This window comes from Canis lupus, chromosome 2 (assembly GCF_048164855.1).
Source record: "Canis lupus baileyi chromosome 2, mCanLup2.hap1, whole genome shotgun sequence".
In the NCBI taxonomy this organism is placed as follows: domain Eukaryota; kingdom Metazoa; phylum Chordata; class Mammalia; order Carnivora; family Canidae; genus Canis; species Canis lupus.
Genome location: NC_132839.1, coordinates 60,606,945 through 60,628,344, shown reverse-complemented (window position 1 = coordinate 60,628,344; position 21,400 = coordinate 60,606,945). Strand labels below are relative to the sequence as shown.

At 55.6% G+C, this 21,400-nt stretch overlaps 2 protein-coding genes across 2 annotated transcripts; one reads left to right on the top strand and one right to left on the bottom strand.

Annotated features, from left to right (window-relative positions):
* Positions 1 to 994: 994 nt before the first annotated feature.
* On the bottom strand, positions 995 to 15,167 carry TADA2B (transcriptional adaptor 2B). Its single transcript, XM_072802885.1, has 2 exons — positions 14,859 to 15,167; positions 995 to 3,472 (listed from the first exon to the last, which is right to left on the bottom strand). Exons 1-2 carry the CDS (start codon positions 15,126 to 15,128, stop codon positions 2,480 to 2,482), a joined length of 1,263 nt encoding a protein of 420 aa, XP_072658986.1. The 5' UTR covers positions 15,129 to 15,167; the 3' UTR covers positions 995 to 2,479.
* Positions 15,168 to 15,596: 429 nt separating this feature from the next.
* Positions 15,597 to 20,226, top strand: CFAP184 (cilia and flagella associated protein 184). The gene is made up of 2 exons (XM_072784771.1): positions 15,597 to 16,223; positions 16,272 to 20,226. The coding sequence occupies exons 1-2, from the start codon at positions 15,723 to 15,725 to the stop codon at positions 17,529 to 17,531; spliced, it is 1,761 nt and encodes a 586-aa protein (XP_072640872.1). The 5' UTR covers positions 15,597 to 15,722; the 3' UTR covers positions 17,532 to 20,226.
* The last annotated feature ends 1,174 nt before the right edge of the window (positions 20,227 to 21,400 follow it).

The following is a 21,400-nucleotide window of genomic DNA, read 5'->3' as shown; positions in this document are numbered from 1 at the left end:
CAGAAGTGCTGAGCTAAAATCTGTCACATGCTGTCCCCGTCCTAACCCTGCAAGCTGGCTCACGCCAACATGCAGCAATGACACTGCTTTGTTCCCAACTTGTTGAATGTGTAAAGAATGATAAAAATCGTAGTTAGCGTTTTTACATATCCTTGGAATGTGGGCCATCCAGAGAGCATTCTTTTGAGTGGCTGAATTATCTAGGTTTTTGGACTCCAAGACAGTTTAAATTTTGAAAAACCCTAATTTCTGGGAATTAAGGGGACACATTTTAAATATGGAGGTTTAAGGGCCATGAGAAGGCCTGATGTGGCCCACAGAGCTGGAGGGAAGGGGGTAAGAGATAGCCAATGACAAAGTGACCTTTTCCATGTGACAGCTTGCTAATACTTTAAGTTAAACATTCATGGAATTTTAAGACTGTCAAACCTAAAGAAATTCTTCATACCCCCAAAAAGATAACATACTGAAAACCTGTTTAAGCACAGAATTTCCCATTGGACAGCCTGTGTCAGCCTGGGCCACTCGTTTACAGGGACCTTGTGCTTCTCAAGCTTAAGTTGGGCAACCATTTCATAATAAAATACCAAATTGAGAACCTCACCAAACCAGGAACCTGATGGAGGAAATAGGTGAGTGACAAGCCCCGGAGGAGCTACAGCTAGCGCTGCTCAACCAGCCAGCATCCCAGCGGCTCAAAGGCCCCCCACTAAGGTTTGCGAGCGGGTTCCCAGGGCAGAGACGCTGCTGGTCTAGGAAGCCCAAGTGAGAACCACTGGCTAAGACCCTGTAAAAACGAAGTCCCGTCGCCATCACCACTCAGTGGCAGACCCAACCGGCACTCTGGGGACAGCAGCTACCCTGCAGGGGGACACATGGAGGGGCCTCAGGAGTCCTACCTCTGCTCGCTGTTTCTTCTGTCAAACTCCTGGGCTGAGCTAACCAGGAACACTTCCTGCCAGCATGCAGTATACTTTACAACTAAAGCCACAGACAAGGTATTTGAAATGTTTTATTTAATGCTGAAAAATTTACCCTGGGGGACAGGAGGATGTAAAAAGAAAGGAAAAGGCACCTTAATTAAGTCCTTGGAAATGATGAGGGTCTTTTTGTCTTTCAAATAACTTCACTTTAATTTCAAGCCCAAACATTCTGGGAGGTAAACAGTCTCTTGGTCGCTATGGGGCAGGAGCTGCAGGATGAGCTCCCCGAAGAATGGGAGTGCTGGGGGTCTGTAGTCACCCCAACTAAAGTGGGATCTTCACCATGAGAACCAACCCTGAGCAGCAGGAAGGCAAAGAACTGACTCAAGTTCTAGAAGGAAGGTACCGTGTCCCCCGACAGAAGAGGGCCCCTGCAGAAACAGTAGGGCTGGGCGGAAGCGGAGTGGAAGCTGAGGGATCCAACACCGAGACCGGAGAAGCCACACACAGTGCCTCACCCTGAAGGCTCCCTTCCTGCTTGGCCAGAGCCTGCTGTGGGGTAGCCCAGTCCAGCCTGGCTGGGCTGCAGAGAGCACTGCACACCCCCTGAAATACAACGCTCAGCCAGGCTTGCAGGGAGAAGGCTAGAGCTTCGGTGAAAAAGGTTATTGCAACCACAGTGAAAATCCTGGAGGAAGTGGACTCCAGAACTCAGCATTCCACTTTCTAAAATGAGTTCTCCCAAGTAAGTGGGGTACTTAGTCCTGTAAGTATTAGGAGCAGCAAGCAGCAGCCCCCTGGAAAGCTGGCTCAGAGTTCTGGAGCCCCTTCCACATACTAGGGAGCCTGCCCAGAGGCTGGGTGCTTGCCTGAGGTGAGCCTGCAGGCTCTACCCCCTGCAAAGGAGGCAAGGGGCAGTTTGGGGCTCCAAAGGACAAGCTCCAGCTTCTCAATGCCAAGAGTCAGGGGGAAGCTCACGTGGACACTTCAACCTGACTCTTCCTCTAAGGCTCCCAAGGAAACATCCTGTGCATCCTGTGGTTCTCCAGCCTCACCTCCCACCTGCCCCACCCTGGCCCCCACCTAAAGTGCGGCGTGCTGGGGCTGTGCTGGGGTGTCCGGGGGGGGGGGGGGGGGAGGGGCCCAGGGGTGCCCCCGGCAGCCAGCCAAAGATCATGTCACAGGGTCAAGCTGGCTACCGGGGCCGGCGGAAAGCTGCCCCTTTTACCCGCAGCCCAAGAGTTGCGTACCAAAGGGAAGACACGAAATGACCCAATCTCATAATAGTCCCCAAACTGAACATGTAAAGGCAAATCGTCATCTTAAGGTATGACTTTTGGACTAAGTTAAAACATACATATGTCGGCTTCCCCCATGATCCGACATAAAATCGTTACTATTGCTTCTTTCAGAGAACCAGGAAAAGAATTTATAGCCTAAAAGAAAGGAACTCGCTTTGTTTAAAAAAGGAGCAACAGTGGGGGGAAGCATGTTCCCTCCCTCGCCCGGGTCCCTTGGGCTCAGAGCGCCTGGTGGCTGCCCACAAACCCACACTTTCAGGACGCATCCCTGGATATCCACCCACTCTCTGTGAGGAAGTTTAAAATCCTTTTCTTTAGGACTTTGTCCAAATAGCTTGGGAGGCGGCTCTTGGAGGGGATCCCCTGTCGCTTCTGGAGGTGGTCCTTGATAATGATGGTCTTGACGGTGACATAGCGCGCGGGGCTCAGGTTCAAGGAGCTGCAGAGCACCTTCTCGCGGTCCGACAGGAGCTCAAAGCCTGGCAGGTTCTCGATGGCTGCAAACTCACCGTCCTTGCCATCCTCCTTGCCCCTCTTGGCACCGGCGGCGCTCTTGTTCTCCTTCCTCTTCTCGCGCTTGTGCCGGGCCGCCTCATACTCAGCGGACTCCTCCAGCTTGGTGATGCCGTTGCGCCGGTAGCGCTGCAGCTCTCGGATCTTGGCCCGCAGCATCTTCTCCTTGTGCATGCCCTCAAACAGGTCATCGAACTCCTTGCACGACATGAATTGGTATAGCGGCCGCAGCTTCAGCCGCAGCTCCTTCTCCTCCTTGGTGACCTTGCGCTTGGCCGGCCGCTCCTTGTCCTTCTTGTCCTTGCCCAGGAAGGCGGGCACCAGGTTGTAGTCACGGGCGATGTTCTTGCGCCGCTGCCTCTCCCTGAGTTTGCGCACGTACATGTCCACGTGCGCGCGCTTCAGCTCGATCTCCACATCCTCATCGTCGTAGTTGACTGAGAGCCCGCTGATGAGCGTCTCAGCGTCCTGGTCGTACTCGATCTCGTAGTCGTCACGCAGGGGCATGTAGCCCAGCTGCTGCTGCTCGGCCACCGAGATGTCTAGGGGAGGCAAGGGGGTGGTGAGGCTGGGGGACAGGGGGCCTCCGCCAGGGCACGTGTGGTCGGTCACCCGGTTGGGAATGGTGTCAGGGATGCAGGCTCTCCCCAGGTTTCCGTGGATGTACATGCTTACGTAATGCTCCATCACCTCCTGCGGCGTGCGGGAAGCTCCCACATGAGCAGCCATGTCTTCCTATAAGGACAGGGGTTACAGGTTATTCCGAGTGTCAGGGTAACGCCAGGGTCCGTCCTGGACCCCTTCCAGTCCGTGTCATCCTCCCTCCCAAAGGGTATTTGATGGCGCATTCTTTGGAGCCAGACACACCACAGGGTTGTAGACCCTAGAAGGAGCCACGGGGGTGGGCTAGTGCTCTGGGAAGATCCCGCCCGGGAGGCTCCCCGCCTGATCGGGAGGGGCACTGACTCTGGAACCCACATCTCTCCTGGGTCCTTCTTACAAAGGACTAGCAGAGCTCACATATATTGGCCGCGGCCCCACCCTGCACTGGAGGGGGGGGGGACCCCCAAGCTCCCAAGGTGCCCCGCCTTCTCTTGGTGCCACCAGGGCTCCCCACCCGTGGCTCCCAACACAGGACAGACCTGTTCTGCAGTGCTGCCTGCCTCTAGGAACCAAAATGGACACGGCCCCAGGGGAGCAGGGGGTGGCAGCCTGTCCCTTTCCTGGCTGGTGGTGCAGCAGAGGACCAGGTAAATGCCTTTTGCAGGGGTGGGGACCGTCACTGACGACAGCCTCCATAGTTCCCTAGCTGAAACCTGCCACACACTGCGAGTGCTGCTCACTCCTACAGAAGGTGACCCATGAACACCAGGGTTATTAACGAGAGGAAATTATACAACTCCCCCAATCTTTTCCTTCTGCCAAGAGGCCTCTTCCTTAGTCAACCGCTAAAGCCACTTCACAAAGTAGCTGCCCAAAATGCGCACTCATTCACCAGCAGCCACTCAGCCCCCTGCCCCCAGCCCTGCTCACCCTGCACTCTGCTCTGTGGCTCTGGCCGCCACTGGGGCCCCACACGAGCCACTCTGCGCCACAACACTCTCACCCCCCACAAGATCAGGTTGGTCTCTGCACCCCTAAAGGCTAAACTGGACTCCAAGAAACCGGCCAATCAACTCGGGCTGACAACAGATGACTCACTGGGTGCTATGGGAGGGAAGCGTTCCTGGGTCTGGCCTCAGGCACACGGAGTGCCTGGCACTCTTCCCCCAGATGCGGAGTGCTGAGGGTAGGGCTCCAGGGCAGGGGCCCAGGCAGTGTTGGGACCTAGTGGGGGGACAACCCTTTCTGAGAATCGGAGAAAAGGAAGGTGAGTACACACCAGATTCTGGTCTTATGGGGAAGAACTGTGTACGAGGTTAACTTCTTTAAAACATTACTACTTGCATCAAATCTGTTCATTATATTTTCCCAGGGAACACTTGCCTCCCCCCACCCTACAAAAAACAAAAAAATCACCAAAAAAAAAAACCAAGTCACAACTGTCCCCAGCATCCACTGCCACTGTGTGACCCAAGCTGGTCACTTCCCATCTGTGGGCCTCCAGTTAGTACCAGTAAAGGAGGCAGGAGTCAGCCCTACCCTTGCTCCAAGCACCATCAACTGAGAAGGTGTAGAGGCTTGGTGCACTGGAGTGGACTCTGCACAAGTGAGGGACCCAGCTCAGGTCCCACTTAGAGTGGCCAGAAGGCTGGTGGGCATCCTTCCACCCTGATGAGCTCTGCTGGAAAAATACCATCCCTGACACCTGCTCTTTCAGGAGGAAAGGACTTTCTCATGATGGTGTCCAGAGAGTGGAAATGCCCAAGTGCTTGGTCTGAGCTTCCAGTGCCTGACTGTGCAGTCAGAGGTATGGCCTAGCCTTGCCAACGGACTTCTCCACTCCTCACTGTAGCTTCTGTACAAGCCTGCAGCCACTACAGATTCAGAATCAAGTGTCCAGGGAGCCTCCTGGGTGCGATACCTGGGGTGCCCCTTCACCAGAGGCTGGGGTGGGGGTGCCTAGGCTGCAAGTCCAGGCTTGCCTGGGTAGGCGGTTGGGCCCCAGGCCTTGCCCCCACCCCTGGCCCCATGAGAAGACCTGTAGAGCGGGCTGCCCAATGAGGATATAGAACCACCAGCTGCCCTCCCAACAAAATGCTCACCCTGAATCTCAGCCATCTGCCTGTCAAAAATCACTGGATGCTCAGAGCACATTTCAGATAAAACTTAAATCCTGAAAAACAGAAGGATTCTTACTAGTAAAGTTAAATCATAACTGACCAAACCAAAGTATGTAATTTGTCGGAGGTTCTTCCCATCAACTTTGACACTGTGGGAACAAGAGCAGAGAATGGAAACCGCAAGGCAGCCTCAGAACAGTGAGCCAAGTAGGGACACACAGGACACACGGGACACACTGCCCTTCCCCAGCAACTGGTCCCTCTCACACGCAAGGCAGCTGGAAACACACCACAAAAGAGGGTGTACTCATCACTGCTGTTGTGCAAAAGGTCTGGAAGACAAGATGCTATGTGCTTGTGCCACCAGACACTATAGAGGCCACCTAGCACAGCAGGGCTGAGCTGGGAAGGAGCCACTCCACTGTGCTTAAGCACCTGCTTATGGCCTGTTTTCATCTTTATATTGTGTCCAATTCTAAACTGTAAGGAGAAATCCCCCAATGGGAGGAGTGTTTGAAGAGTGACCCTGTCCCACTCTACTCACGGCTGCAGGCCCAGAACCAGGCACCTCAGCACCAGCACACAGTAGCCAAACCTGAATTACGGAACATTCTACAAAATACCAGCCAGCACTCCTCAAACGTGTCACAGTCACAAGAGACAACCACTGGGACTGGAGGAGACAAGTCAGCGACATCACTGCGGGCTCCTGGGTGGGACCCCAGGCCAGTCTGTGCAGAAGTGAATGGCTCTGAGTCAGCGTCAGCATCCTACTCTCTGGAACCACACAGTACCTGTGCAAGATGCTAATATTTCAGGAGGCTTATAGGATGAATATATACAGGAACTCTGCATACCACTTTTTCATTTTGAGTAAATCTAAAATAAAAATTGTTCTAAAAAATAATAAAAAAGAAATTGTTTTAAAAATAAAGTTAAATTTTTATTTTTGTAGAGAAAGAGAAAAAGTAAGGTAGAGGAGGGGCAGAAGGAGAGAGAGAATCTCAAGCCGACTCCACAATGAGCACAGAGCCTAACTCAGGGCTCAACCTCACAACCCTAAGATCACCACCTGACCCAAAATCAAGGGCTGGACACTTGACCGACTGAGCCACCTAGGTGCCCCTAAAAAAGTAAAGTTAAATTCTTCCTTATACTTATCTGTTTAGAAGTCTGAGATTTACATCTAAATATTAGAAACGAAAACAGAGTACTCAAGTGATGACTCTCCTGCTGTGTGGAAAAGCTCCCCTGGCCATGGTGGGACGGGTTGCTCTACTACGGCCACAGGCAGGTACCACAGCCATGTCTTGTTCTGCGAACATTCACCTTCTAGGGCCACAGGGACGCAGGGTGACTGGCAACAGCAGCTGGGAACACAAGGCATCTCTCCCACTTCACGCCCGCAGCCTGGGCCCCACACCCGGCCAGTGGGCAGGCCAGCTAGCTGCACGAGTACACCGGCACTTCGGTGGCCCAGACCCTCTCTGCATAAACAGGAGGACTCTGGCTCTCGGATGGGCCCTGGTTATAAGTATGTATGAAGCCACAGATCAAAGTGGCTAGCGCCTCGTCACCAGGAGCCTAGGAATCGCCATCATCAGTCAAGCTTACTTGCTGCCCAACAACAGCTGAAAGGCCGAGGCCAGCACGGACACTGGCCATGAACTGCCGCTGAGGCGACTCGCCCCCAGGAGCCACCATGTCAGTTTCATGACCACTGAGAAAGGCCCAGCAAAACACACAAAACCCTAATTTTTCAATCACTTTGAAACAGAGTAAGATCACCATGGAACAGTCTAAATGAGAGCAATACACAGCTCTGGTTCCAACAAGAATCCAGAGGACCGACAGGTTTGATGGAGCTAAATTACAGTGAGACACATACTCTCAAAGATGATTATAAATAGCAGGAGCTACAGCACCCAACCCCAGGCCTGCAGGCTGCCCACCACACTCTGTGTCTTCTCCCATCCTCATGTGGCAGTAGTCACACGAGATCTGCCCACCTCCTGCGAGGGGCACGAAGGTCCCATCACTGTACTCGTGTCACATATGACAGCAGCAGAGCACTGGGAGGGCAGGCCTCCCCATCACGTGCTCAAGGTCACAGTTTCCACTTACTCTAGATGACAGACGGATGGACAGACAGATGGTGGGGATGACAGGCAGGCAGATGGATAAGCAGACAGATGGGCAGGCAGGAGCACCAAAGTGGGCTTGGGGATAACAGATTTAGTGAGACAAGTTTGAGTCAAGTACAACTAAAATTAAACAAGGAACACAACTGTATCCTACAGCTGGCTTTCCCCAACACACAGCAGCACACGGCTAAGTAGCCCACAGTCCACAGAAACCGAATCACAGGTTCTGTTCCTTTGTGCTCACAAAAGCATAAAATTACAAAACAAAACAAAACAAAACAAACACCCTTGTAGAAAGATAAAGAGAAGTATGCTGCTTCCCTAGAGCCCTTTGGGAAATGAAGGCAAATACACTGTAGGATACTGAACGGGCCATCGACTACTCCCTGAGGTCACCCGACCCCCACCAGGATGCTGGCTCCCCACGACAGGAAGTGAGCATCCCGGCAAGTCAGGACTCCCCTGGCTTCTCTGGCCGGTCTGGTCTCCTTCCGGCCTTTTCATGGCTCACGGGAGCTGGCCGCCAGCACCTGAGCAGAGACAGGAAGGACAGTCCAGGAAACGTGTGGGCCGCACCGGAGCTGCTATGCTCCCTGCCCGGGTGCCGCGGCCTGCACACACCCGCCGCCGCCTCCCGCTTTGCGCCCAGATGTCTGCTGCTGCTGTGCCTGCACACCCTCCCCACGAGTGCAAACCCCACAGAGTCACTCCTTGATGACCAACCTTTAGAGGCTCCCATCAGTGCACCCACCACCTCTCACACTGGGCAAGCCCACGGTCAAGGGGAGATTTTAAAAACCCAGGGACGCCACCAGGGTTTCCCTTAGAGCTAAACTTTTCCATTCAAAGGACAGTCCTTCATTCCCAGATGCATCGCTCCTATGTGGGCAGTACTAAGATCATCTTTCTTCCTGTGAAATGGTGACAGATTATTAACTGCATCTTTTCAATCTTTTAACAGCTTTACTTGGCAGACTTTGAGTCCGTAACTCTATGTTAGCCCCAGAAATGTTTGTTCAGCAGGACGAAGTCCCTGAAGTCTGAGGGTGCAGGCCGCCCTGCCCTGTGAGGTAGGTCTGCGTGGTGTGCTTTCTGAGGGCCTGAGCCAGACCCCACACACTCTGGAACCCCTGCTGGAAGCACCCTTTCTCTGTGTGCGCAGGCTTGGGTTCCAGTCCTAGCTCTGCTTCTAGCGGCTGAGGACCCCTGACAACTGACTTAACCTCTATACCTCCGTCTCCTCATCTGAATCACAGAAGCACCACTGCTACCCGCCCAGTGATGGTTACAGTAGAAGAAGTGATGCACACATTCTAACGCTGCTACTGGGAAGCCATGAGCAGACCTCCCATGCCCAAGTCTTCCCCTCCAGGAGCCTGTGTAGCAGCCCCTACCCCAAGGCTGGGTGCAGGCCCCCCCACGCCCGGGTCATCCCCTCTGAGAGCCTGTGCTAGACCCCTCTACCCCAGGGCTGGATGCAGGCCTCCCCTACACCCGAGTCATCCCCTCTGGGAGCCTTGCTAACCCCCCTGCCCTGGGCTGGGTGCAGGTTCTGGCTCCAGCACTCTGGCCTGCGATCTCTCCCATTACACGGCCTCATAAGGAGGAAATAAAACCTGTCACAGTGAGCAGGTGTGTGCTGCTGCATGCAGCATCTAGCTCAGGCCCCCAGCAGCCCCATGGGCCGGATCAGTGGCCCCCGCCCCACTGCTCAGCTGAACAGCCACCTCAGGTGACACTGCCCCCAGGGTTTCCATAGAAGTCCCGCTCCAGAGCACTTGGCCCTGTCGCCGCGGGGTCTCTCACACGGTGGTGACACAGTGCACACCACAGGGAGACCTCAGTGATCAAATGCCTCCTGATCCTTTAAAAAGGCAGAGCAAGGCCAGACACCCGGCTGGCACACTCCCAGAACCACCATGCCATGTTTCTTGCTCAGCCACTCCACCTCTGTCGTCTGGGGCACAGGGCAGGGGCCCTGCACTAGCTGCCTCCTCCCAGGCACAGAGTGACATTCAGTCTTCACGTACAAACCGCCTCCTTCACCAAAATGCCAGCTACCTTTAGCTTCTCAGAGTGCCCTTGCCATGTAGGAGCATCGAGGGCCACTGTGGCCCCCTCTTGGGCCACCTCTCCTCCCCACTGCTTGGGAGCTGCACTTGGAGTTGGGGCTTCCTTCTTCTTCAAAGCGAGAAGCTCCAAAGGGACATAAGCTTCCAAAAGGCCCAGCACCCCAACCTGCGGCTTCTGGGGTGGAGGCGGGGGGGAAGTGTCTGTAGACAGAGTGGGCCTGTGAGCAGGGACTTTAGGGACAGCTGGGGGCAGCTTGGGCAAGGTGGCAGCCCAAGGCAGCAGGAGGGAGCAAGGCCTGCACCGGGAAGAACGAGAAGCAGGGGGAGGTGCTCTGTCCTAAAGGACAAGGAGGGGACAAGGAGGGACTGCTCAGGCCCAGAGGGAAGAGGAGGGGCCGGCCTCCGTGGCAGCAGGAGATCCAGCAGCAGCCCAGAGCCCTGTGGCCTCCCTCCTGGGCAGTGTCTGTGCAGGGAGCTCAGCGGGGCACCCGCCTGTTCCTCCTGGGCTGGGGGACAAGCACCCGCGGGGCCCAGTGTCACCTGACCAGTCACCAACCTTGCCCTCCTCTCCTGGCTGACCCCTATGTTGCTCTAGATGCAGTCTGGTCATCCTCAGAGGGAAGAGGACAGCCACCTGCCTCACTGGGGGGGGGGGGGGGTGTGAACGAACGAACACACACACACACACACACACACACACGGGTGGTCGGTGCCACGCCCCACATCAGATGATGACGAAGAGTGGCTTGTCCTCTGAACAGTGGCTGTCCTCTGTCCTTACAGGTCACCAGCCATTCCAAGGACCCTCCTTACCTTGGCCACGGCTCCTGTTCACTGGATCTGTTTACCTGGAGAGTCCCGCAGGCCTCACTGCCAGGTTCCCTGACCTCCTCTCTAACCTCTGAGAATACACCAGCTCCCACAACTGTGACTGGCCCTCCAAGAGACAGAAGCCTTTCTGGTCAGATAAACCCAAGAGAGAGCCTCACGACATGCCTAAGAGCAGAATGGGGCCTCAAGATGGTAAACAGGTGGCCCTGCCAGGCCACATCCAGATACTGAGCCACAGGAATGGCAATCACGGGCTCCAGCAGACCTGTGCGCACCTATGCTTGCCCAGCAGACGCCCACAGTCAGAGGCCGGAGCAGCCACATGCACGGCAGCCAGATGGATGGAAAAACAGTGCAGTGTTGTTCAACCATTGACAACCAGGACACTGTGACACCCACTGCATGGGTGAACCTTGAGGGTGTTAGGCTGAGCAAAACAAACTAATCACAAAAGGACAAATATTCTAGAATTCCTCTATGTGAGGTCTCCAGAGCAGTCAATTCAAACAGACCCAAGGCAGGGTGGTAGGTGCCCCCAAGGATGGTCGGGGGGGGGGGGGGAGCGGGAGGAGTTGCAGAACAGGAACAGGTCTGTCTGTGATGATGAGAAAGTTCTGGAGACAGATGGTGGTGATGGGGCCCCAAGAGTGTGAATGTACTTAATGTCACTGAACCAGACACTTAAAAATGGTTAAAACAAGGAGCATCTGGCTGGCTCAGTTGGTAGAGCCTGAGGCTCTTGATCTCAGGGTTGTGAGTTCGAGCCCCACGATGGGCATAGAGCTCACTTAAGACAAATGGGTAAAATAATGTTATGTATATTTTACAACAAAAAAGTGGCATGCCTTATTCCACATCGATGGCCTGAAAGTAGGGTCCCTGGACCAGCATGACCGGAAGAAGTTGTTAGAAAGGCAAATTCTCATGTGGACCCCAGACAGACCAGATCTACCAACGCAGAGCTGGGAGGGGGGCTGGGCACGACCTGTGTTTCCACAAGCCCTCCAGGGTGTTGTGAAGCATGCTGCAGTTTGAAAACCACTGCCCTGCATAACCCTATCGCTTCTAGCTACTTTCTCCACTCAGGCTCCTCCTTTACCGCCCCCCCCCCTCCTTAACAGCAACTAAGAACCCTGGGTCGGGAGGCTGGCAGGATGGGCCTGTGATGGGCCATTCCCACCAATACTCGGAAGGGCCTCCTGCCTCGGGGAGAAGTGAAGGTCTCCATGCTTCCCCAACAGGGCTCCAAGGGCCCCATCGGAACTGCGTGGGGTGGGGGCGGGGGGTGTCGTTCTATAAACGTTTCCAGACCTCACGCACACAGATGCCAGTTCAGGAGATCCAGGAGGCCCCCAGGAATCTGAGACACCTCAGGGGAGTCTGCCCACACTCAGTGAACCAGTGAAAAAGATGGTTATGGGCATGGAGTCAGAGGACCTGCATCAACTTCTGGCTCTGCCACGTTCCTTCAGCAACCACAGCACTCTCCAGCGAGATCTGGAACTTCTAACTCTGAACGTAAGTAGCACCCACCACAAAACCGGCTGCGTCGAGGCTCTCAATACCCCCGGTTATGTGACTGGCTCATTGTCCACCTGCCAACCCTTTCCCACTGTCCTATTCACAGGCATCTCCATACCCACCCTCAAAGGCATGGGCTTGGTGTCAGAGCTTTCTGGGCTCACAGCGAGCATCCCTCAGCCACACCCACACCTGGAGGACCCCATACTTCAGCCCCAGGAAGAATGTGAGCAAATGGCCCCAGCCTTCAGCTGCAGCCTCTCCCCCAGGCCTGCTGAAACCGCCCCACCCCCATGAATCCCACACAAAGCAGTGCCACCCGAAGGGGGCAGGTCACATGTGCCAACTGAAAAATGAGAGCGGACGGGCTCACCTTCCTCTACATCACTGCCACTGACCTGTGTGCTCTCTCTCCACACTGCACCCCGCCCCCGGGTCACCTCCCCGCTTCTCATCCCATACGTGGACCACCCACTGAACCAGGTCAACACTCTGCTCCCCTGAGGAGTCCTTCCAGGCTAGCCATACCTTTAGCTGCACCAGTAAGCTCCCAGCCTCTGCCCCACTGTAGTTAATGGTCTTACACCAAGAGGTTAAGGCCCAGACTTGGGAATCAGGCCTGCAACTGATACCTTTTCTCATGGTAAAGCCAGGGCATCCTAGACAAGTATTTTAACTTGTCACTCAGGACTGGCACAGGCTACACAGGGTGTCCATGGGGCATACCCCTTAGGGGCACACATCTGGGAATCTGCTTGGAAGGGCACTGCACATCTCAGAGCTGCGGAGCGCCTCGGGTGAAGCACAATGGAGTCTAGCGGCGAAAGCAGGTGGCCCAAGAGAGCACAGCTAGATTCTAGAGCCCGCAGCCTGGCAGCGCTCCAGGCGCGGTTAGCATGCAGAATCTCCGGCCTCCCCCAGCACCCACCATGGGTTCTCCAGCACCCACTGTGGGTTCAGCAGAGAGGACCCTCAGCACCCAGGCCCAAGTCCCTCTCCTCCAGCTCTGTCTCCTGCAATGGCTGAGATTGCTGCTAGCTTGGAGTAGGAATCTGCATTTTAACAGGCTCCCCAGGTGATTCCTATGGACAGGCCAGTTCCGAAACCACTGCTTTAGAGAATGCCCCCCTTCCTGCCCCACGCTTCCTCCAACACACTTGAAGAGGCTTGGTCCTCCCTTGTGTGCCCACAGAGTCGCAGAGAAGGCAGGGTAGACGAGCTGCAGGGAGCAGACTCTGACGTCAAACTATTCGGTTCAAAGCCTGCTGCACGGGGCCGCCGGGAAGAGGTCACAAGACACGTGCTGCCCAGCACAGTGCCTGGCACTCAGCGAAGCTCTCAGGCCACCTCAGCTATTTTTAGCAAGGGCTGTAGAGATAAGGGCTGTGAGAATGGAGTGGAGAGAGGAAGCCTCTTGGAGGCACTGAGACAGAAGCAGAAAGGCCTGTCACGAGCCACGATCTGGAAGAAGGGCACTCTAAGCAGACGAAATAAAAAATGATCAAGGGAGTAACAGCTGAGATCATCGTGGGCCCTGAAATTTAACCTAAGGAGGCCTGGAAGCCACTGAAGGCTGATGTGATGCGACATGTCTTCAAAGATCACTCTGATTATGGCTTTCGGAATGGGCTGGAGGGCACTGGGATGAAGCAGGAAGACCAGTTGGGAGGCCCCAGAAGTGGTCAAGAGATAAACACCAGCCTGGACTAAGGTCGTGAGCTCTGGTTAGATTCTGGACATACGCTGGCGAAGGCGCAGCAGCCTGGAAGGAGGACCTGAGGAGGGATGGCCGTGAGTCTGCAGTCTGCGTAACTGCGTGAGGTGGTGGGAGATTTGGGTCTGGGCTCAGCAGCGAGGAGGTCCGCCAGCAGCTCTCTGTGGAAGGCTGGAACTCAAACGGTTCTGACACTGTAAGCCCCTTGAAGACGAGACGAGCCCCTTGCCCTTCTTTCCACAGAGCCCTTGTACAATGAGCACAGAGCTGAGGCCCGAGGTGCACCAAGGCACTTCTAGACAAAAAGAGGATTTCAGAGGATGGCGGTCACCATGTGGGCGCTCAGGTGCGGATCCGCGGAGCAGTGCATCTCTGCAGAGTTGAGAGAAGAGCAAGGATTCCTGGGCCGCAGAAGGGGGGGGTTTGCCCCCGAAGGCTGGCTCACTTTATGGAAAGGAAAGCAGGCCAGGCTTGGGCATGAGGGAAGAAGTGTGGAAAGTCTTCCACAGGGAGCCCAGGAGGAGGGGCGGGCTGCTGGAGACACGGCAGCCAAACCAAGTGAGTCCTGATTCAGGGAAGCAGGAGGACCTCGGGAGGAAGGGTCCGGGGTCCTGTGTCCCCTCCCTGCTTCCGCGGGTGCCTGCAGGTGGACACCCTCTTGGCCGCGAGGCCCGCAGCCTCCTGTCCCGTGGGCGGGGGGGCTGCCTCCGCGTCTCCCGCGGGGCCCAGCTCGCTGCCCCGCTGGCCTACAGGAGCCCCCTCGCCCTCCACGCCCGGCCCGGCCTCCGCACAGCCCCCGCGGCGGGGGCGAAGCCCGGGACCAACGCCCGAGCTCCGTGCTCCTTTGTTCAGGGCTTCCGAGCGCTCCTCCGGGACGGCCCGGCCCGGCGGGGAGCCCGGCACAACCGGGGACCTGCGGCGCCGGGCACCCGCCCTGACAGCCGGGCAGGGGCAGCCGGGGCGCGAGGGCGCGCAGGGCCCCCTCCGGGCGGGACCCGGCAGCTCCGGGCAGGACCGGCCCTCCCGCGGGCGCCACCCCGGCCCCGGCGCGCCTCCCGCCCGCCGAGCCCCCGCCCCCGGCCGAGCCCGGCGCGAGCAGGTGCCGTCGCCGCTCACCCAGTTTCCGAAGCCGAACTGCTCGATGGCATCCAGCAGCAGCTGCTCCTCGCGGCTGGTCCAGCCGCCCTCGGCCTCGGGCCCCCACAGCGTGAAGCGCCCGCCGTCCACCAGCTGGTAGCCGTGGTAGCGCCGGTGGTGGCCGATCTCGGCGCCGGCCGAGAAGCACTCGGGGCACAGCTCGATGTCCTGGCACTCGGTGCAGCGGAAGCGCAGCGGGCTCACCTCGGCCAGGCAGTACACGCAGTACTTCTTACCGAGCTCCGCCATCTTCCCCCGCCCGCCGCCCGCGCCCGCGCCCGCGCCCGCGCCCGCCGCCGTCAGCGCGCCGCCGCCCGCGCCCGCCGCCGCGCTCGAGCAACCGCCACCCGCGCCCGCCGCCACCGCGCCGCCCCGCCCAGGCGCCGCCGGAGCCGGCCCGCCGGGCCGCGTCCCGCCTCAGCACGCAGGCGCCCTCGCGCCCGGCCGCCGCCGCCGCCGCCGCCGCCGCCGCCGCCGCCGCACCGCGCAGGCGCCCCGCGCGCGCCACCTCGCGGGGACCCGGCCCGCCGCCTGCGCCTGCGCGCCCCTCGCCGCCGGCCGCCCGCCCCTCCCCGCGCCTCTCGGCCTCCCGGCCCCAGGCGGGGCGCTGGGAAATGGGCGGGAAGGCCGCGCGGCGCGAGCCCGCGCCCTCCTCCAATCAACGCCTCCCGCCGCCCGCTCGCGGTCTCCCATTGGCCCGCTCCCTCCGGAGGCGGGGCGAAGGGGCCGGGCGTCGGCCTGCCCTTTGGCCAATCGGCGGGCCCACCGCGCGCGCCCCTGGTTGCCCCTGGAAACCCAACAGCTGGCGTCGGGGATCCGCCGGGCCGGCCGAGGGGCTGGGAGATGGACGGCGGCCGCGAGCAGCCCCGGGACCCCAGGGGCGAAGGCGGAGATGTGGGGAGCCTGTCCTCGGGGCCGTCCGGGACCAAGGCCATCTCTGGCCCCCATTCCCCGGCCGAACCGCCGGGGCCGCGGCCGCAGCCGGAGCCGGAGCCGGAGCCGCGGCCGGAGCCGGGGCCGCAGCCGGAGCCACAGCCGCAGCCGGAGCCGGGGCCGCAGCCGGAGCCGGAGCCGGGGACCGTAGAGGTTTCCGAAGGAGGCGCCGCCGAGCACGAGTCCGCCGAGCCCGCCGAGCCCGCCGAGCCCCGGGAGCCGCCGGCTGCCACCGAGGCTGCGGGCGAGGCGGGGCCCGGGGAGTCGGGGGAGCCGGCCGAGGCTGAGGCCGAACCGGAGCCGGGGGAGCCCGGGGAGCCGGCCGACACCGGGCCTGAGGACACAGCCCAGCCGGGGCCCGAAGGCGGGCCCGCGGAGCCCGAGGAGCGGGCGGCGGAGGCGGAGGACACGGCGGAGGGGGAGGAGGAGGCGGAGGGGGAGGGGGAGGCGGGGGAGGACGTGGAGGAGGGGGAGGAGGCGGCAGCACCGGCGGTGGAGGGGAGGAGGAAGGAAGCCACCTGGGCCGTGTCTCCGCCGCTGTCCACCGCCGGCCGGGAAGAGGCTGAGCGAGACGGGGAGGAGGAGGGGGAGGAGAGCCAGGAAATCGAGGAGAGGGGCGAGCGAGGAAGCCCGGAGAAAGACAAGGAAAAGCAGAGCGGTGAGGCTGTGGACGAGGATGATGGGTGGACCGAGGACATGCAGAGGCTGCAGGAAGAGCAGCTGCGCGCTGAGCTCCTGGAGCAGTACCAGACGCTGCTGATGGAGCGCAGCAGCTACCAGCGCTACAACCTGTACCTGCAGCACAAGATCTCTGAGGCGCTGCGCAAGAAGAAGGGTCTGGAAGCAGCCGAGGTGCCCGACAAGGGCCCGGAGCCAGAGGCCCCAGAGAAAGAGCAAGCCTACCTCCACCATCTGGCCATGCTGGAGGAGCTGAAGAAGCAGGGCACAGACGACCTGGACTGGTATCACCAGGAGCTGAGCCAGCTGAAGGAGCAGTGCAGGGAGGAGCTCTCCAGGGTGGAGAAGGAGTGGCGAGGCTTCCAGGCGCTCAAGAAGCAGGTGGTGATGCAGGCCATGGGCAGCTGTCGGATGCGTGGCGGTCGCCAGGCGGCTCTGCGGGAGGTGGAGCAGATCCAGGCGCTGGAGGATAAGAAGGAGAAGGAGATGAGTGCTGTGCGACTAGAGAACGTGCAGCTGAAGCAGAGCCTGATGCATTTTGAAACCCGGATGAGGGCCCAGGAGGACTTGACGGAGGGTCTGCTCCTCATTGATTTTGAGCAGCTTAAGATTGAGAACCAGACCTTCAATGAAAAAGTCGAGGAGCGAAATGAGGAACTTTTAAAACTGCACAACAAGGTGACCAACAATGTGCAAATAATAACCCACGTGAAGGAGAAGTTACATTTTGTGGATGTAGAAAACGCATGCAAGAAGACACAGCTTTTGGAAATTGAGGCCCGGGTGGCCCTGAGGAGGGACATCCTGACCAGGACCAAGCAAGCCCGGGACTGCCTGCGGGTTGACAACACCAAGCTGAACCAGAAATGTGGGCTTCTGGGCAAGGAGCTGCTCCTTCGGGACATGGAAGAGAAGGTGGACAAGACGGAACTGCTCAAGCAGCGTTTAGAGTCCCTGAAACGCCGTCACGCAGGGCTTACTATGTCCTGCAGGGGCGTGAAGCAGAAGATCAGGGAAGCCAAAGCCTTTCTCCCATCTTAACACTGACGATGGGAGAGTCCCCAGAACATCTTTGATCTCAGCAACTTTTATCCTGAGTTAACTTTTATTCTCCATGTATGGCCCTTCTTTAAAAGGCCTGTGATCCTGGGACTGGAGCTATATTTTGCATTAATCTCATCATTTTCAACCTCTAACTGAGTCCCGAACAAAACTGGGTTAGTAATCGGTTTTACGTGGGGTTGAGTAAAATGTAAAATAGGTCCAGAGAAACAACAGGGATGACTTCATGGACCTGGCTGCTCATAAAAAGCTATCAGAAGCCTTTTTGTATCTGAGCAATTCCATAATCTCAAGGACCTGATCCTGAGGAAAATTGTTCCTCTTCCATATGTCAGAGGGTTCTACAAATGGGCAGGGGACCAAGAAAGTTCCTGTGCATTAAGTGAATTATTAAAGCCCCTTTGAATTCATTAATGTAGTCCTGAGTCGCATCCTCAACTCAAAGCTCGCTAATTTCCTCAGATGAATCTAACGTATGTAAGCAGCACCAGCTTTGAGGTAATGAACAGGATGAGGCAGACAGGAGAAATGATAACTAGGAAAAGGAGCTGAGGTTCATCTTTCCTTTTCCAGGAGAGGAGGCTCGGTCGGCTTGACCGTAAACGTTTGTTTCTGGCTCGACGACCATCTGCGATTCTAATGAAACGTTTTCTTGGATCTTCTAAAGAGACGCATTTATCTATACAAAAACATGACATTTTGTTTTCCAATGAAGACAAAATGATAATTGTATAGTGTTTGGTCAGGTGCAAAATATGCAGAGTAGTGACTGTTGACTGTAAGCCTTTTGTTCCGGGCAAGATTTTTTTGGACCTTGGCAACAGGACCGCACTCCGCACATGATTTTACTCTGTATCAAATATTAAAATGTCTGTTATTCCTTGTGTCAGTGTAGGAAATACCTGATAGGTCTACCTCTTTAATCCAGAATCAGTGATTACATTTCCAGTTTTCCTTGATGCTCTTGGAGCTAGGGGCCTGTTTTCATTTCTTTTTCATTTTATTTTTTATTTTTTTTTAAAGGAAGTTTTATTGTTTTTTTTTTTTTAATTTTTATTTATTTATGATAGTCACACAGAGAGAGAGAGAGGCAGAGACACAGGCAGAGGGAGAAGCAGGCTCCATGCACCGGGAGCCCGACATGGGATTCAATCCCGGGTCTCCAGGATCACGCCCTGGGCCAAAGGCAGGCGCCAAACCACTGCGCCACCCAGGGATCCCTCTTTTTCATTTTAAATTGAACTTTAGGACGTGCAGATTTGGGTTCAGAAGCATTCTCCCATCCCTAAGCTTAAGTAGGTCCTAAGAAGGGTGATCTAGTTTTTGGTGCTGAACACCTGTAAAGAATGGTAGGAAGCCCCCTCTAGGCAGATGGGTCAGTTCCTCGGGAGAATGACACAATTACTTTCTCTTTTAGTGATGCGATTGTTTCATAAAATGTGTGTTCCCTTTGAAGCCAATAAACGACTAAATTCCTTTTCTGACTTTCATAGCTTGGATACACTACACTCATTTATAGGATCACACTTACCAACCACACAGACGTAACAATGAGGGGTGTAAAACGCATCTACTTCCCGCTCCCATCATCTTTCTCCTCTACAATTGTCATCTTCCCTCCACCCTGTTCATCAAGTCCAAAGGAAAGTAGGAAACCACCCCCAAATACAGCTCTATTATGCCTCCTGCCAAAAGCTGCACAGGCCCAGGGGGTTCTTGTGGCCGGGAAGGCTTCAAAGTGAACCTGACAATGTGTTTGAGGCCTTCCCCAAGCAAGCAGCTGTCATTGCAAGACCATCTGTCCCTTTGGTTCACTAGGGGGAGAGCAGGTATTTTCAGCTGACCTTGCCCCACTGGCCATTACCCAGCCTGAACCAAGCACTCCCTCACCAACCTCGAACCCGGAACAGACAGGCCTCTTGAGAGCACAAGATACAGCGACAGATGAAGCTGGCATTGCTTTCAGCTGCAACATTACCAGTGTTCTCTCAAATTACCACATTATCTCATGCTAGAGATGTTACAATTAATTAGAAGATAAATAATCTTCTGTCGATTACTTCATAATGAGGCTCCCTCTAATTAAATTACAGGAAAGCTCCTGATCACGAAATAGCAACCCATTCATGAAGTGTTTCTTTACCTCGCCTCTGAGGAAGGATGCCACAGACACCACCCCTGCTGCCCCAAGTCTTACTGGCGTGCCCCATCCCAGTCTCCGACCCACTGCTTTGTGACTGTGTGCTTCACCCACTGGGCCCCAGTGAGACAGAGGCCCGGGAAGTAAGGACTTCCATTCTCCCTCGGAGCCAGCACGATGCCTAGCACGTAATCATAATCAATGCTCAATAGTTTGTTGGCTTATGAACACGCCAACGTCATGGCATTCTCATTTTCTAGCCCTAAGTGTTGTTTGAATGCCTAGGGTAGGCAGCTGCTGCTAAGTCCTATATGAGACAAAATAATCACAGGTAGAAAGAGGAGCTCTCCAGAAGTAGAACCAATGAGGAAACAGTCCATTCTAGCAGGTAGCCTCCCTCCCTCTAGAAAGATAAGATGGGGCAGCTGGACTAGAAATCTCTGAAATCAAAGGCTAAAGATTTTTGTCATCTCCTTGCCAATAGAGAGGGCCTGCAAAATAGAGGCACAATAAAATCTGAGGCGTTACGTGAAACGACTGTGTTTTTTTTTTTTTTTTTTTTTAAGATTTTATTCATGAGAGACACAGAGGCAGAGACACAGGCAGAGGGAGAAGAAGGCTCCATGCAGGGAGCCCGATGTGGGACTCGATCCCAGGTCTCCAGGATCATGACCTGGGCTGAAGGCAGCGCTAATCCACTGAGCCACCCAGGCTGCCCTCATGACTTCTTTTTAAAATTGGTCTGAGTTGGAAGTGTTCCCCTCGGTGTCACGGGCAGCTGTCACAGCAAGGGCAGGAAGGGAATCACAACCTATGTACAATTTGCGAAGGCATCTGAAAAGGAAACCGCTTTCATTGGTAGGTGAAAGTTGTTTCTGGTGACTTACCACGTTTGAGATTTTAAAATTACCTAAGTGGAGAAACCTGCTTTTTCTATAAGTTGGTCTGAAGCCATAATTTAGATTTTTGCCACTGATTGGGGATGCCTGTCTGATAAAATCACAGCAGAGTTAACACACCTCATTTTGGAACTTCTATTTTATTTTTTTTTAAAGATTTTATTTATTCATGAGAGATACGCAAAGAGAGGCAGAGACACAGGCAGAGAAGCAGGCTCCTTGCAGGGAGCCCTATGTGGATCCCAGACCCCGGGATCACGCCCTGAACCAAAAGCAGACGCTCAACCACTAAGGCACCCAGGCATCCCCCTCCCCCAACTCTTTAACTGATGCAGGCTTCTAATATTTCACCCAAAGGATGCCAACGATGAGTACAGAGGTGCCTCCAGGAAGAAGACAGGGTAGCACTTGCAAATAAGGCCTTTGGAATCAGGCTGACCTGGCTTCTCATCTCCTCCGATTGTGACCTGGGCCAAACACTTCACCTTTCCAAACCTCAACATGTCCCTTGTAAAAAATGGGTAAAAATTTATAAGAATCAGTATGTGAAAAAAAGTAGCTCTTCCCCAGGTGGTGAAATTACCATTTTCATTCTCTGTATTTCCAAATTAAATACAATGATCGTGCATTTTTAATAATTAGGGGGAAAATAACAATTTTTAAAATTCCTAAGTTCAAGAGTTCAGATACCAAAAGTTGACCTGTCAAAAGCATGATTCTAGCCACCTATGGTGATGGGTTTCTCTTAACGACACAATTCATTTTTTTAAAAATATTTTTATTCATAAGAGACACAGAGAGGCAGAGAC